Source organism: Rhinolophus sinicus, linkage group LG14, assembly GCF_036562045.2.
Source record: "Rhinolophus sinicus isolate RSC01 linkage group LG14, ASM3656204v1, whole genome shotgun sequence".
Classification (NCBI taxonomy): Eukaryota; Metazoa; Chordata; class Mammalia; order Chiroptera; family Rhinolophidae; genus Rhinolophus; species Rhinolophus sinicus.
In genome coordinates, this window is record NC_133763.1 from 37,171,449 (window position 1) to 37,187,011 (window position 15,563).

At 34.8% G+C, this 15,563-nt stretch overlaps 1 protein-coding gene across 3 annotated transcripts in view; it reads right to left on the reverse strand.

The window, feature by feature from the left end:
* Positions 1-763: 763 nt before the first annotated feature.
* The window catches only part of OLFM3 (olfactomedin 3), a 180,846-nt gene continuing 166,046 nt past the window's right edge, over positions 764-15,563 (reverse strand). For all 3 annotated transcript variants that reach the window (XM_019753730.2, XM_019753729.2, XM_074318686.1), the window contains exons 5-6: positions 4,776-4,882; positions 764-3,659 (exon numbers count right to left, since the gene is read on the reverse strand). In XM_019753730.2, coding sequence (XP_019609289.1) covers positions 2,982-3,659; positions 4,776-4,882 — 785 coding nt within the window. In that variant the 3' untranslated portion in view covers positions 764-2,981. The remainder of the gene's footprint in view (positions 3,660-4,775; positions 4,883-15,563) is intronic.

Here is a 15,563-nt window from a genome sequence, read left to right on the forward strand (position 1 = left end):
TCCTGAGAGCTAAGGAGACCAGATAGTTTTTGTTTTGAAAATCTATTCCTTAAGGATAATAAAGTTAAAAGATTATTATATGTAAAGCTTCATTTGTAAAGCTTACCTTAATGGAAAAATAACTGTTTTTTGGGGGTTATTTTTAGTTGAACATCAATACAATTTTATATAGTTATGAGGTACGTTTTAAAAATACACGTAATTCTTCTGTTTGAAAAATTTGTACTTGTAAGCTTGGTAGTGATTTTCAGACATAGAGACCATTTTCTTATTAGTAAAAAGAGTCAAGGTAACATTTCTTCAGAGAGACTAGTATGGATTATAAATACGAAATGACTTTGAGTATGGTAATAGGAACCAGAGATTCTGAGTTTATGGTAAATCTTATCTAATCACTTGTGATGCTGCATTTAGGCATCTGTCATTATTTTCTCTTTCATCTCTACATATCGGTAATGTACTGCAATATTATCAGTTTCCTACCTCATAGGTATAAGTATAGTAGCAAGGAATGGGTGTTGTGATTCAAGTGCCACAAATACAAATTGCCAGGCAAACACAATCAGACCATGATTATATTATTATTTGAACGACCCAGAAGTGTGTTAATGATGAGGCTATTTCAGAAAATAACAATTACACATTTCACGTGAGATTAGAACTTTCTGAGCTTGGAATTCTTTACCAATTATATTATGTGGATGATTTAAAAATACTCATTTCCCTCATAAAATTTATTTATTTGAGATTAAAAAAACAGTGATTAGAGTAAGTTCTTATTTATTTCAGGCACAAAACTGATAATAATTTATTAAGAAAAATGCTTTTAAACTGTAAATGTTTAATGCAAATCACATTTTTAAACTCATGTTACCCCACTTCTAGTGACAGTAATAAAATCTGTGCTTGCTCTAGCAGCACACACACTATAAATTGGAGATGGTGATGAAAACTCACACAGAAAACAGTAAAGTGCTTTACAAGCTGCACATCTCACAAAAAAGCTGTGATAGTCCAGGTTTTGAATATACATGATACCATATTACATCCTTTTTCAAAAACAAGAAATGAAGACCCAGTTATTCATCAGAGGCCATCTACGTAAAAATGCATTCATTTCTGAAGTTGACTTTCTTTCTCCAAAGAAACTCAATATACAAACTCTTGATATTGGCTGATTATTTTTGTGGTGTGTGTACAATGACAAGTAACCCCCCTAAAGTTTTCTAATTCTCCAAAGCAGAGGAGAACTTATAGAAATATTTTCAAAGACAAGACAACATTGCAAAAGAACCCTGTAGGCAAAAGAAAAAAAAATATTTGTTAAATTTCAACAATTCCAAGATTGGGTTATTTAATCCTACGATTTTGACAGTGAGCTATTTGAGAATGAAGTTTTACTTGGGACAATTGAAATGAATTACTCTTAAGTATTAATATTTCTTTACATAATGCTTTATCTGAATTGTTATATCCTTGCTCTACAAAGGAAATTACAGTATTATGTATGTGTGAAACTAAACATTTACAACTTAAGTTATATATTGTTTATTATAGAATATATTTTTTAAATTATAAAACCAACCAATACTAGTTTCTTTAAAACTGCCTTAGGTAAGTATTTTTAATATATGGAAAGTATATCCAAACTTTATATGTGTTTGATATATATTGATTATATGTTTTCGGAGTTACTAACAAAATATTATTAAAGCTTTCTTTTTTGGTTACAGTGTTTCTGTACACACAGTGAATCAGGGTAGCAGGGGGTTGCCTTCCCGTCATGTTTCTGGATTGGTTATTTACACATTTAAACCACGCAGACAACTCCCAAGTCTTCCCATCATTTCCTGTTTCATAAATCTTGCCAATAACTCTCCAGAGTTTATAATGTGAATCTAGATGATATTAAAGAAATTTTCTTTTTAAGAGTTTTTATATGTGCTTCATGTACTTTTAGAGTCCTGACACAAGGAATTACATTATTGCAAGTTTGTGTTCAAAATATAAGTTAAAACACTAATATATTTAATTATGAACAATAAAATTTGGTTGTACAATAAATGAGTATAGTCAACTGAAATCCAATTTTTGTGACTTAGCTGCATCTTTGCAGGCCACTATAAGGGTTTCTTTCCGTGGAGTGAACAGAGTAACTTATCCGTACTGAATCCATTTAGCATTCAGTGGTAGTGGTCCAATGAACTTGGGGTAAAAGAAAGACTCTATGTAAGGGTTTGATTTTCTTTTCAGCTTATGTAAAGGGGTAAGTCGAGAAGATACTTCCTTCTTGACCACACTTGAAAATTGATCCATAATAATTACTGAGATTAAACTTCAGTGTATTTTATAAAAAAATATTACTTACTTTCACAGAAGTGAAGAGATACAATTGCACAATGGTGGTTACAATGCTAGAAATACATATTGCCAATAAAATGTTAGCAAGAGATTTAAAAATGACTGTACAGCACCGCATTGGAGAATTATAGAACAGCAAAATGATTAATATTCTTTTCCCATATTCATAAAATCCTTAAATCTTTTTTAGAAATAAATTGGGGGAAGTACTTTTATTTTTTTCCGATTCCTACCAAAATGAATCCTGATGTGGAGCTAAAGACAGTAAAAAATGACAGTTAAAAAAAAAAAGAGAGAGACATTCATGCATTTAAGCTACCATTAGTCTCTGACTTTAATATAAGGCAGATCATTAATCTTTTGCAAAACTATGACTTTAGCCACTTAAGTTCTTTTTAGTGCTTTTCATGACAAGGACATGATAGGCCTTGTAAATTTAGGAGTTAAGATGTATTTCCAACAGGTTAATTTATACAGGCTCAGCTGTTTTTTGAAACACCAACTTTATAATAGAAAATGCTTTGGAGAAATGGTGAAAAGTTTTAATAAAGAAAAGAAGGGTCCTATAGAGTTTATCACAAATGACACTGTTTAGATCAATGGAAACAAATTACATTTACTTATGTATCATCCTCAGTCTTAATGATGTGGAAAAGGGTGACATTGAACAGGACCTGGTGACCATTGTTCCAGGCATAAAGAGCTCTATCTCTGGCATTGTAGTCAAGCATGGATATGTGAAAGTATTGGTTATGAAAGGGAATGTCTATGTACTCATATGTGGAGGTTTTGGTGGAATAGGAATAATACACCTTGGCTCCAGTTAAGTGGGAGTTGGTGACATACAGTGTCCCACAGATCATGAAAGATTCCCCTGCACTTCTCTTGGGATAGCCGGTGTTCCAGCTCTTCATCACCTCCAAGGTATCTTGGTTAAGTTGACTGATGACAATATTGCCTGCATTCTGGTTAGTTGCATACACAGCCCACAGCCCGATTTCATCAGCCATTAGGTCGATGTCAGAGAATCCACCCCATGTGTAGGGGTAAACGTTGTGGAAGCCAGCATACTCCAGGCTTCGTTGGGCAAGCACTCTCCCCATATCAAAGCTGTATTTGATGATTATGTTACTCTGATACTTGTTAAAATAGAGTGAGCCATTGTAGACAACATGGTTAGTTCCTGCCCATTTGAAAGGGAGGTTGTATGTTCTTGATTCAGCCCCACTGACAAAGTCTGCAATTGATTTGTACTCACGGACAATTTTGTTGTTAGTATAACTGTCCATGTACCAGACCTGTGAAGAAGGAAAAAAAATAAATGAAGTAAGTAAATTCATACTTTTCTGAGAATTCCAAAATAAAGACAGTGAGAGTCAACACATATTAACATCACTGTTCTCAGGCTCTGGAAGCCACATTATCTTACCGCTGACCTGTTGCCATGTGATAGTACTGCGGGCTTTTGCAAAAATAATGACATGGTCTGTGTGCAAAGGAAAACAACTGAATTTACTGCCGTGAGGTTGGTTTGGTTTTTTGTGCTTTTTGTTTGTTTGTTTGTTTTGACCATTCAGTGCATACTACTGAGTGAACCAAACATGTATTAGTGCAAACACATCACTTTGTTTAGTTACCTGATAGATCAATGCTATCAATGATAACTGTGAAAATACCACCTTCTGCAAATATATTTATTCTACAACTTGCTCTGAAAAATGTATAAATGTATGGTCTATTTTTACACATTCAACTCATTTCTCCTTGATGGATACCACAGGACCTTCTAGTAACACTTGTTCTTTGAATCAACTGATGGGTACAACTAACTTTTAATGCAACCATTTTGCTAATCAACTACTAATCTTGTTTGGATATAACCTTTGAGAATCTTAATGCATACTGAGTTCTGTAATAGAACATAAATTGAACTGTGGAAAGTTTCCAGTATATTTATTTACATAATTCAGGCATTGCTAATTTATGAAAATACTTCCCCCCTCAAAATTTCAGTGCTTTTACCTTGAAAATTAGCCTTAGCCTCGAGAGACATTTTTGCTTGTTTAGTGAATTGGTTAGCTCTTGAGGTTTTCACTTATTTAGTGTTTTGTTTTTTTTTTCACATTAAGGACCAGGTTTTAGAAGGAGTATATAGAAAAGTCTACATTTTTGTAATACCTTTTTCAAGTGTAAAACGATGAAAACCAATAAAAATTAGACTAAACTATACTGGTAATTATAGGAGATAACATTTTACTGAAATAAATTTGCCATATGTCTGTAGCTACATTAACATTATGGTGTTAATACTTTTCAAGTGGAAACTAATATCCATAAAAAAATGAATAGTTCAGTAGATAAAAAGTGTAAATAAAACATAATTCTAAGCGAAGGCATTTGTGGAAGAAACATACTCTGTTATTTTTTTCAGATGCTAAAGGATCTGTCATCCAAGCACCAAATCGGGTTCCAGATGTCTTGACTGTCATTGGGCCTGTGATTTTCATTAATTTGCCACATGCTGAAATTAGAGAAACATAAACATGTTAGGTTAACATGGCCAATGATTCCAACACACACTCATACCAAGAGCAAAGAAAGGGCTCCTAAAACAGAGCAAATTCATGGGATTCAGTTTGGGTACTGTGCTTTTAACTATAATTTGCTTTTTCAATTCTCTAAATCTAAAATATGGATTTTAAAAATAGGAAATGATTTGTACAATCTGGAATGGAATACGTGAGGAAATCCATTATCATTATACCAGTTCACCAGCAGTGTCTCTTAAGAAGTCAGAAAAATTAAACATATTGTTCATCGACCTGTTTACCTGTCCCCACCCCTCTCCTGCCCCCATGTTTTGAGTGTTTGGACAACTTTTTCAAGTCAGAAAGAATTCTGTAAGCAGATTTTCAGTTTGTATTGATGAATGAGCAGCTTCCACGAATGATATCATTTTAGAATATAACAATAAAAATTCAATCACAGTCTACCTGAAAGAGGTAGAGTTTTAAAGTATAAATGCCTTGTGTGGATAGCAGGGCCTGATAGAACAGCCATGGAGGTGCAAGGAAAAAAAGCCCCCAAAACTCAAGCCTTTGGACCTCGTAGTCACGTGCTGTGAAAGATATAGAGTATCAATCAATATAATACATATGATGAAAAATTAATGATTGTTAAAAAATTGTAAAACTTTTACAAATAAGATTTTAGGAAAGTCCTGGACTTCATAAATGTCAAAACCTAAACCAAATAGAAACCCAGGCATTTTGTGAGATTTTTAAACAGCAAAATTAAAAAGTGATTTATTATACCCATTGTGAAAGGCAGTGTGAGTGCCTATAACTGTTGACCTTTGTTCTAAACAAAATAATATTCTTTCTTATCCATTTATACCCTTTTCCCCCTTTTCTGTTCTTTTTTTATTTAATTTTTTTTGGTCCTATTCCATGTTTTTTCCATCTTCCTTTGCCTATCCTTAGAATTGATAATTTTCTAGTTCCTATTGGTTCCTGTGTGTTTGGAGGGGGAAGAACAGATCCTCAAAGCAAATCAAGGACATAACTAACTCTAGCATAGAGCTTGTTTTGGCTCATTTTTTTCTACATACGTTTCTCATTAGAATAATTTGTAACTGGCAGAATACTAAGTTGTGCAGTTAGGAAGATGATGAAAGATATAATTATATTTTGTACTATCACTTCAGTGAGTGCTATAAATTTCAATGATAACTACAAAGATTGTATATTCTCTGAATATAGAAGTGAAAGTCATATGATCTTTAATGATGACGAAACATAAATGTTTCTAAATTCACAGATGGTATGTGCATGGAAATTCAAATATATTGAAATAAGAAGACAATCTGACCCATGAAAAACATCAAAAAACAAAAATTTTCCCTAGGCATGAATAATTAATTCAACAAAATATAAAGAGCAATTTAGTCAGGTAAGATATGAAAAGTAACTCTGGCTTATGACAATGGACTAATACATGCTTTTATCTCATTTCTTTCCAAAGTTCTCATTAAAATGGTAGTAAAGAAGTAAAACATGGGATGTGGGGGATAAAAAACCCAAAGCAAAGAAAATGATATGAGTCATTAGCGGAGAAGAAACTTTAACAGATTATGTCACAGAAATGGTGGTGTGAGGAGTACTTCTTGAAATCTCCCCTGGAAGTTACAACAAATTGAACAGCAATAAGTCAACAAAGGATAACTTAAGTAACATACAAGCACATCTGAGAGATCCACGCATCGAATCACCTGAAGGTGGACAAATCTGGTGAACAGGGGAGGAGGGAAGTGCAGAAATGCTGGCTGCGGGCCACAGGATGCAGTCCATAGATCACTGCAGTCTCAGGAGAGGGAAGAATTCAGACTGTAGGCCACAACCCTGTGGCCCACAGTCCTGACTATGGGATCAGCATATAATACAGCTGAATCCAGTGTATGGGGCAGAGACCTTGGGTGAAAACTGGTTTTGCCCTTACAGCTAGGCAGAAAACAGAAAACAAAGACATGGAGCCTGGCCGACTCACCCCCCCACCCTCCCAGGGCTCTCCTATCCCACCCTCCCAGTGTTAGAAGCAGGCTCCAGAAGAAATGGTAGCAGTGTCAGATTAAAGAACAGAATATCTACAGACCTGAGAATTGGAGTAACATTCTCACAGCCATGGACGCACAGCACGTGATGAATTCCAGTGATAGGGAAAGAGCTATAGGGGCAAGAAAGCTGTGGGCGGGTAGTCGCCATTGCTCAGAGCCATAAAAACACCAGCCTCCTTTCACTGCTCACCCTGCCCCCTTCCTGGATGGATCCCTGGGGGGCAACCAGAGCTGCTGAGACACACAAGCTCTGCATTGGGCTACAGTGGCAGCAGTGGAATTACAGAAGCTCAGAACTCTGTCACCATCCATATCCTTCCACAGAGGCAGTGCTCTGAGACCCAGGTGACATGCTCACATGGAGAAGCCCACATTCTATTGTGTGAGAAACTGGAACAGTGCAAGAGAAAATAAAATGCTACAGCATGAGAGAAAATAAAAGCTTGCAGTGGGAGAGAAAAATAAAAGATTCCAGCAACACCTACTGGAAAGCAAAAGAAATGCCTCTTAATATCAACCTGCTGTAGAACCCACTCCTGTAGATGCCAAGGAAGAGATATAATGATTCATTAATTGTCATGACTAGCCAAAGTAACAAGGCAGCTCAGAAAGAAAATGAAAAGTCTCCAGAAAATGAACTTAAAAACAGGGAAATATGACTTAAATGACAGAGAATTCAAGATTGCTGTTCTGAAAAAAACTCAACAAGATGTAAGAAAACAGATAAGCAGTTTAATGAACTCAGAAACACAATCAAAGAAGAAAATTAGTATTTTGACAAAGAGATTGAAACTTTTAAAAAAGAACTACATATAAATTCTGGAGATGAAGAACTCAATAAAGAAATAAAGAATGAAATGGCCAGCTTGGGTAATAGAGCTGATCAGATGGAGGAAAGAATTAGTGATATTGAAGATAGAAATCTGCAAATGACACAGATGGAAGAAGAGAGGGACTTGAAAATTAAAAGAAATGAAAGAACTGTACAAGAACTTTCTGACTCCATTAGAAAGAGCAACATAAGAACAATGGGTGGAGAAGGAGAAGAGAAGGAGAAGGGAACAGACAGAAAATTCAAATAGTCAATGAGAACTTCCCAAACTTGTGGAAAGAACTGGATCCTCAAATCCAAGAAGCAAACAGAACACCTCATTACCTCAATCCCAACAGGTCTTCTTCAAGACACATTATATTGAAACTGTCAAAAATTAATAACAAAGAAAGAATTCTCAAGGCAGCTGGGGGGGCGGGGTAGGCAGGGGGAAGGGAAGCAGTAACTTATAGTGGAAAGTCCATTAGACTATCATCAAACTTTTCAGCAGAAACTCTACAAGCTAGGAGGGAGTGAAATCAAATAAACTATAGAAAGAGAGAAATGATGAGCCAAGAATAATATATCCAGCAAAAATATCCTTTAGATATGAAGGACAACACAGAAGCTGAGGGAACTTTCTAACACATGACCTGCATTACAGGAAATATTGAAGGAGGCTATTAAACCTGACACAAAAAAACAAAAGAATACAAAACCATGAGCAACATTACAAACAGACAGACAGAAGCAGGGAATGGCAATCCCTACACAAAATAGGGCACTATATACTTAAACAACATAAATGGCAAAGAAGATAAAAACATTAAGGGAAAAAAAGGGAAAAGAGAAGAAAAAGATAACTTGCTAGTGCAACTCAGAAATCAAATCACAGCATAAGTTGGGATAACTTGTGACAACAAAAACATAACGGGAGAGACTAAAGGTCTGAATCTGCAAAGGGACATGGAGATACGCACAATGAAGAAAAGGACTACTATATATATGAAACTTTCTTTCACATAAATTTAATGGTAATAACTCAGAAATATCCAGAACGGAGAAATATATCATAAAAAAAGAAGAAACAGAGGGGAAAATATAGAATACTACACACTGAAATAACAGCAGCAAAAAGGCAAAGGAACAATGGAGACACCGAGATACCACAAAACAAAAGACAAAATGGATATAGAAAAGCCTCATATATCAATAACCACCCTAAATGTAAATGGACGGAACTCACCAGTAAAAAGGCACAGATTAACAGATTGAATCAAAAAACAAAACCCAACCATATGCTACCTACAAGTGATGCATCTCAGCTACAAGGGCAAATACATAATCAAAGTGAAAGGGTGGAAATTGATACTTCAAGCAAATGATATTCAAAGAAAAGTGGGTGTAGCCATGCTGATGTCAGATGAAATAGAACTCAGGATCAAAAAGGTAATAAGAGACAAAGATGGACATTTCATAATGATATAGGGGATTATACAACAAGAAGACTTAACAGTCATCAATATTTATGCCCCCAATCAGGGAGCACCAAAATATACCAAGCAACTACTAATAGAACTAAAGGGAGAAATTGACCAAAAGACAATTATACTAGGGGACCTAAATACATCATTGACAGCTATGGAATCATCATCCAAACAGAAAATAAGTAAGGAAATATCAGCCCTAAATGCCACATTAGACCAAATGGAAATAATTGACATTTATAGAGCACTTCATCCTACATCACCAGACTATACATTCTTTTCTAGTGTACATGGAACATTCTCAAGGATAGACCATATGATGGGACATAAAACCAACCTCAGCAAATTTAAGAAGATTGAAATTATACCAAGCATATTCTCTGATCACAGGCTTTGAAATTGGAAATCAACTGCAAAAAGAAAGCAGGAAAAACCACAAATATGTGACGATTAAATAATATGCTTTTAAAGAATGACTCGGTCAAAGAAGAAATAGGAGGAGAGATCAAAAGATACATAGAAACAAATGAGAATGAAAATACATACTATCAAAATTATTGTGATGCAGCAAAAGCAGTAATCAGAGGGAAATTTGTATCATTACAGGCCTAGCTCAAGAAAGAAGGAAAATCCCAGATAGACAACCTAAATACACCTTAAAGAACTAGAAAAAGAGGAAAAAATGAAACCCAAAGTCAGCAGAAGGAAGGAAGTAATAAAAACCAGAGCAGAACTAAATAAAATAGAGAACAAAAAGACAACAGAAAAAATTAATGCAACAAAGTGCTTGTTCTTTGAAAAGGTTAATAAAATCGACAACCCCTTGGCTTCACTCACTAAGATAAAAAGAGAAAAGACACAAATAAACAAAATCAGAAATGACAGAGGAGAAGTTACCAGGGATACCAAAGAAATACAGACATTTTTAAAAGAAATTAAAGAAGACACAAAGAAATGGAAAAACATTCTGTGTTCATAGGTTGGAAGAATTAACATAGTTAAAATGGCCATATTACCCAAAGCAATATACAGATTTAATGCAATCCCCATCAAAAATCCCAATAGCATTTTTTTAAAGAAATAGAACAAAAACATCATCAGATTTGTATGGAATCACACAAGTCCCTGAATAGCCAAAGCAATCCTAATAAAAAAGAATAAAGCTGGAGGTATCACACTCCCTGACTGCAGTTTGTACTACAGGTCAACAATAATCAAAACAGCATAGTATTGGCAGAAAAACATACACACAGACCAATAGAATAGATTGAGAACCCAGAAATAAACCCGCATATATATGGACAGATAATTTTTGACAAACAAGTCAAAAATATACAATGGAGAAACAGCAGCCTCTTCAATAAATGGTGCTGCAAAAATTGGAAAGCCATGTGCAAAAGAATGAACCTAGACTGCTATCTGTCACCATGTACCAAAATTAACTCAACATCAATCAAAGACCTAAACATAAGACCTGAAACAATAAACTGTATAGAATAAATCATAGGTATTAAACTTATGGACCTTCGGTTCAAAGAGGATTTTATGAATTTGACCTCAAAGGCAAGGGAAGTAATAGCTAAAATAAATGAATAGGACTATATCAAACTAAACATTTTCTGCACAGCAAAAGAAACCATCAACAAAACAAAGACACAGCAACCAACCGGACGGGAGAAGGTATTTGCAAACAATAAGGGGCTAATATCAAAAATATATAAGAAACTCATACAACTCAATGACGAAAAGATGGGCAATCCAATTAAAAAATGGGCAGAGGACCTGAACAGACACTTCTCCCATAAAGACAAACAAACGGCCAACAGATATATGAAAAAATGCTCAACTTCACTAGCTATTAGGGAAATGCAAATTAAAACCACAATGAGAAATCACCTCACACCTTTTAGAATGGCTATCATCATCAAGACAAATAATAACAAGTGTTGGAGAGGCCATGGAGGAAAAGGAACCCTCATACACTACTGGTGGGAATGCAGACTGGTGCAGCCATTATGGAAAGTAGAGTGAAGGTTCCTCAAGAAATTATGGATAGAATTACCATATGACCCAGAAATCCCTCTCCTGGGTATCTACCCAAAAAATCTGAAAACATTTGACTGTAAAGATACGAGGTCTGACAATTAAGTTCACGAATGCGTCCTAGAAAAAGTGCTACATACCTCATTGCTGAATATCACTATGGTCACCTTTGAAGCACTCCCCTTGGGAAGCTATGCACAGATGCCAGTGCCTTGTCCACCCTTCAAAGCAATTTTGGAACTCTTTTTCTGGAATAGCCATCAGAGATGTCATCTTGTTATCCCTGATGTCCTGAATTTCATCAAAATCTCTTCCTTTCAATATTTCCTTTATCTTTGGGTAAAGAAAGAAGTCACTGGGGGCCAGATCAGGTGAGTAGGGAGGGTGTTCCAATACAGTTATTTGTTTACTGCTAAAAACTGCCTCACAGACAGTGCCATGTGAGCTGGTACATTGTCATGATGCAAGAGCCATGAATTGTTGGCGAAAAGTTAAAGTTGTCTAACTTTTTCATGCAGCCTTTTCAGTAATTCCAAATAGTAAACTTGGTTAACTGTTTGTCCAATTGGTACAAATTCATAATAATCCCTCTGATGTCAAAAAAGATTAGCAACATTGTTGCAACAAATTCATGAACTCAATTGTCAGACCTTGTATATGTATTCCGATGTTCACTGCAACTTTATTTATGGTGGCCAAGACATGGAAACAACAAAGCGTCCTTTGATAGATGACTGGATAAAGAAGATGTGGTATATATACACAATGGAATACTACTGTGCCATTAGAAAAGATGAAATACTGCCATGTGCGACTACATGGATGGATCTTGAGATTATTATACTAAGTGAAATAAGTCAGACAAAAAAAGTCGAGAACTGTATGACTTCACTGATATGTGAGATATAAAACTGAAAGCAAGAAAGGAATAAGACAAACAAATAAAAAAACAAAAACTCATAGACACAGACAACAGTTTAGTGGTTACCAGAGGGTAACGGGGGACGGGCAATGGTAGAAGAACGTAAAGGGAGTGAAATATATGGTGACGGAAGGAGAACTGACTCAGGGTGGTGAGCACACAATGTGATATATAGATGATGTATTACAGATTTGTACACTTGAAACCTATGTAATTTCACTAACCATTGTCACCTCAATAAATTTAATTTAAAAAACTGACCTTTATTTGCATGTTAAAGAAATGTATAAGTACCTTTATTTACCTGCTAAATAAATTTAGAGTTTATCAGTCTAAAAAAAAAGAAAAGAGAAAGAAACTTTAATTCTCTAAAGGCAGAAGGTGAAGGAGAGTGGTAATTAAAGATATAGGATGAAATAAGATGCATCAGTATCTATGCAGAGGAGGCAGGAGTTACAGGAGGGGGCTGCTCTACCTTGAAGAAGAGACTCAGAAACATAGGTGTAAAAGATGTTGGGAGTGAGATAAGGCTCTGAAAACAGGGTCACCACTGAGAGTATGCCTGAATAGTAGTTGATCCCATTTTCAATCATAGGTGCAGAACCACAGAAGCCAGGTTTTAAAAAAACAAGTCTAAAAAAAAAGTCTACAAAACTGTGTCAAGTACCTTAAAAGATATAGGATAACTAATGTAGGCATTGGAGCTTCAGAACAAAGGCTTCTGCCTTGTGATGACATTAGTAGTCTCCTTCCGTCCTCACTATGGCATGAAGCGTCAAACCCTACTTACTATGGCATGAAGTGTCAAACCCTACTTTCATACACAGAGTTTCCAAGCACAGTTATTGTTCAAATCTTCAAAAATGAATGGATAATGAAGGGTTAGCATATATATATATATTTATTTAAAGCTGCTTACAATAAGGATGACCAAGGTAAATATGTAGAAAAACCAGACCCCCCCATAAAAGAGAGGTAACTTACAGAGCAGAAGAGATCCTTGTATGTTTAGAAAGATTTGTATATTGTAGACTGTATACTGTGAAAATAAACACAAAAGATCTACTAGACATTAAAAATATGATTACATTTTTAAAAATCAGTAGGCTGGAAAATAAGAATCATCCCCAAAATTAAAACAAAAAGACAAAAATGAAAATAAGACGACAAATATGGATACATACAGGATCAATCCAGAAGCCCTATATCTGAAGAGCAAGTTTCTAAAGGGAGAGCTGAGAGAAAAAAGAGTAGAGAAAATTATCGAAGAAATTATGCAGGAATTTCCCCAGTTTCAAAACCTAAATATTTAGATTAAAAGGGCACACCATAATGAATGAAAAAAAGATTTACTCTTAAAAATTACTGTGAAATTTTAGAAGATTAAGAATAAAGAGAAGAAATTGGAATTTTTCAGAGAAAAAGTGTGAGCCGGTTACATGCAAATGAATAAGAATTAGATTTGCATTTGTCTTTTCATCATCATCACTGGAATGTAGTAATCAGTGCCTGATTAAATATAAATATTTAGGGATAAAAAATTAGAGAAATGTAGAATAATGTTATTTTCTGACATGCAAACTTTCCAGAGTTTACCTGCAATGCATGCTTTTGTAAGAAGTTACTTGAGGATACATTGTAGCAAAATAAGCAAGTAAACCAAGACAGGGGCAGACATTAGATCAGGACAATGAGATCAGGACAGCAGTGACTCCTTGTCTCAGAACGACAGCTGCGCAGCAGTTCTTGAGAGCAGTTAGTCTGGAGTGAATAGACATCTCCAGGATGGAAGTCTCAGAAATAAGATGGATTGATCTATAAATATACTGTATGAGACCCTATGGGAAAGACTGGGTATGGTGCAGGCAATTACTGAAGTACATAAAAAGAGAATGAATTCAGTTGAACTTAAAACTCTAGTAATATCTTCCTTGGTGTGGCACAGATGTTGTGACGTTGGTCTTAAGAGAGGAAAGGAAAACATCAGTCCACCACTTAACTCCAAAGGAACAATGTAAGCAGTGTCATAATAATGTAAACTCTCATCTTTAACTGGTAGAGTCTGCCCACAAGCTAATTACAGAATACTTAACACATGTTTCATCTGCTCTGTGATTATATAAAAGACAAACTGTTTCCAACCATGATATCATACAATAGGTAAAGGTCACAGAATGTGAGAGAATTAAAAACTGGGAGAAGAGATGAAAGAAAGATGCGACTGTAACTAAGTTCATTTTTAAAAATATGGTGTGAAGAGTTTCCCTACAGTTGATGAAAAAATAATAAAGATTTAAATCTGAGGCTTGAAGTTACAAAGTTGATAAGGGTTGAACTATGAATAGTCGTAAGCATATTAGGAAGAGACAAGAAAGAAACTGGCTTTGGTTAAGTGACCTAAGTCCTCATTTTGTAGAGAAGAAAGTCAGTAAATAGTGGCCAAAACTGATTTAAAAAACAGTGGGAAAATAAGCAAATTACAGATAATATTTAACCACCTAAAATGCTAAAATTAAACGAAATGTTTAAGTTCTGGAGAGCAGGGCTAGAGGAGGAGACAGTTGCTTTTTATTCTGAGTCTTTTTATTCCAAGCATATAATTTTCTAGCCATTTGGATACAATATTTATAATTTTAAAATTTAAAATAGCTGCAAAAACTTAATATCAGCCATTCAATTTAAAAAAGCCAAAATTACATTTGTCTATTACCTATTGAAAAATCATTTCTAGGTGTTTAGATGCCAGGCTTCCTTGCAGGGCTAGAAAGTAGGTGAAAATTGAAGATGTAAATAGTCTCCAGAAATAGAAGCTGTGAATAGTCTGCATTTTAATTTGGTTTCAGTCTTGCAAGGACTACATTGAAATTTTGTTCATGAAAGTTCCACCTCTAACTCATGGTTGATATGGCAATCTCTCTTTCTACCTTAAAAAAATTGAAATCCTTACAATGAATTATAACATTTATCAGTTACTTCATATAGATGTTAAGAAAAGCTAATAGGTGATTACATTGGTTAGTACATGTGCAAGAACTGTTCTAAAAGATATTATGTATGTGATTCAAGTAGAAATGTTGTGCATTTTATTCCAAAGTAATAAGTGATTATGACCTTGGAAAAATATGTTCCTGTTGAAGACCCACTTTCCATAGAAGGAAAAATTAGTCTAAACTTTCTTGAAAAATATCCTTTAAAGATGAATGATCTTTCATCGTCATTTGAAAAAAACAGATACATGGAATCTCACAAGTCAATTTAAATTTGTTCTGGAGATAGATCAATATAATGTCCCAAATATGAGACATAAACATAATGAAATGTTTATCC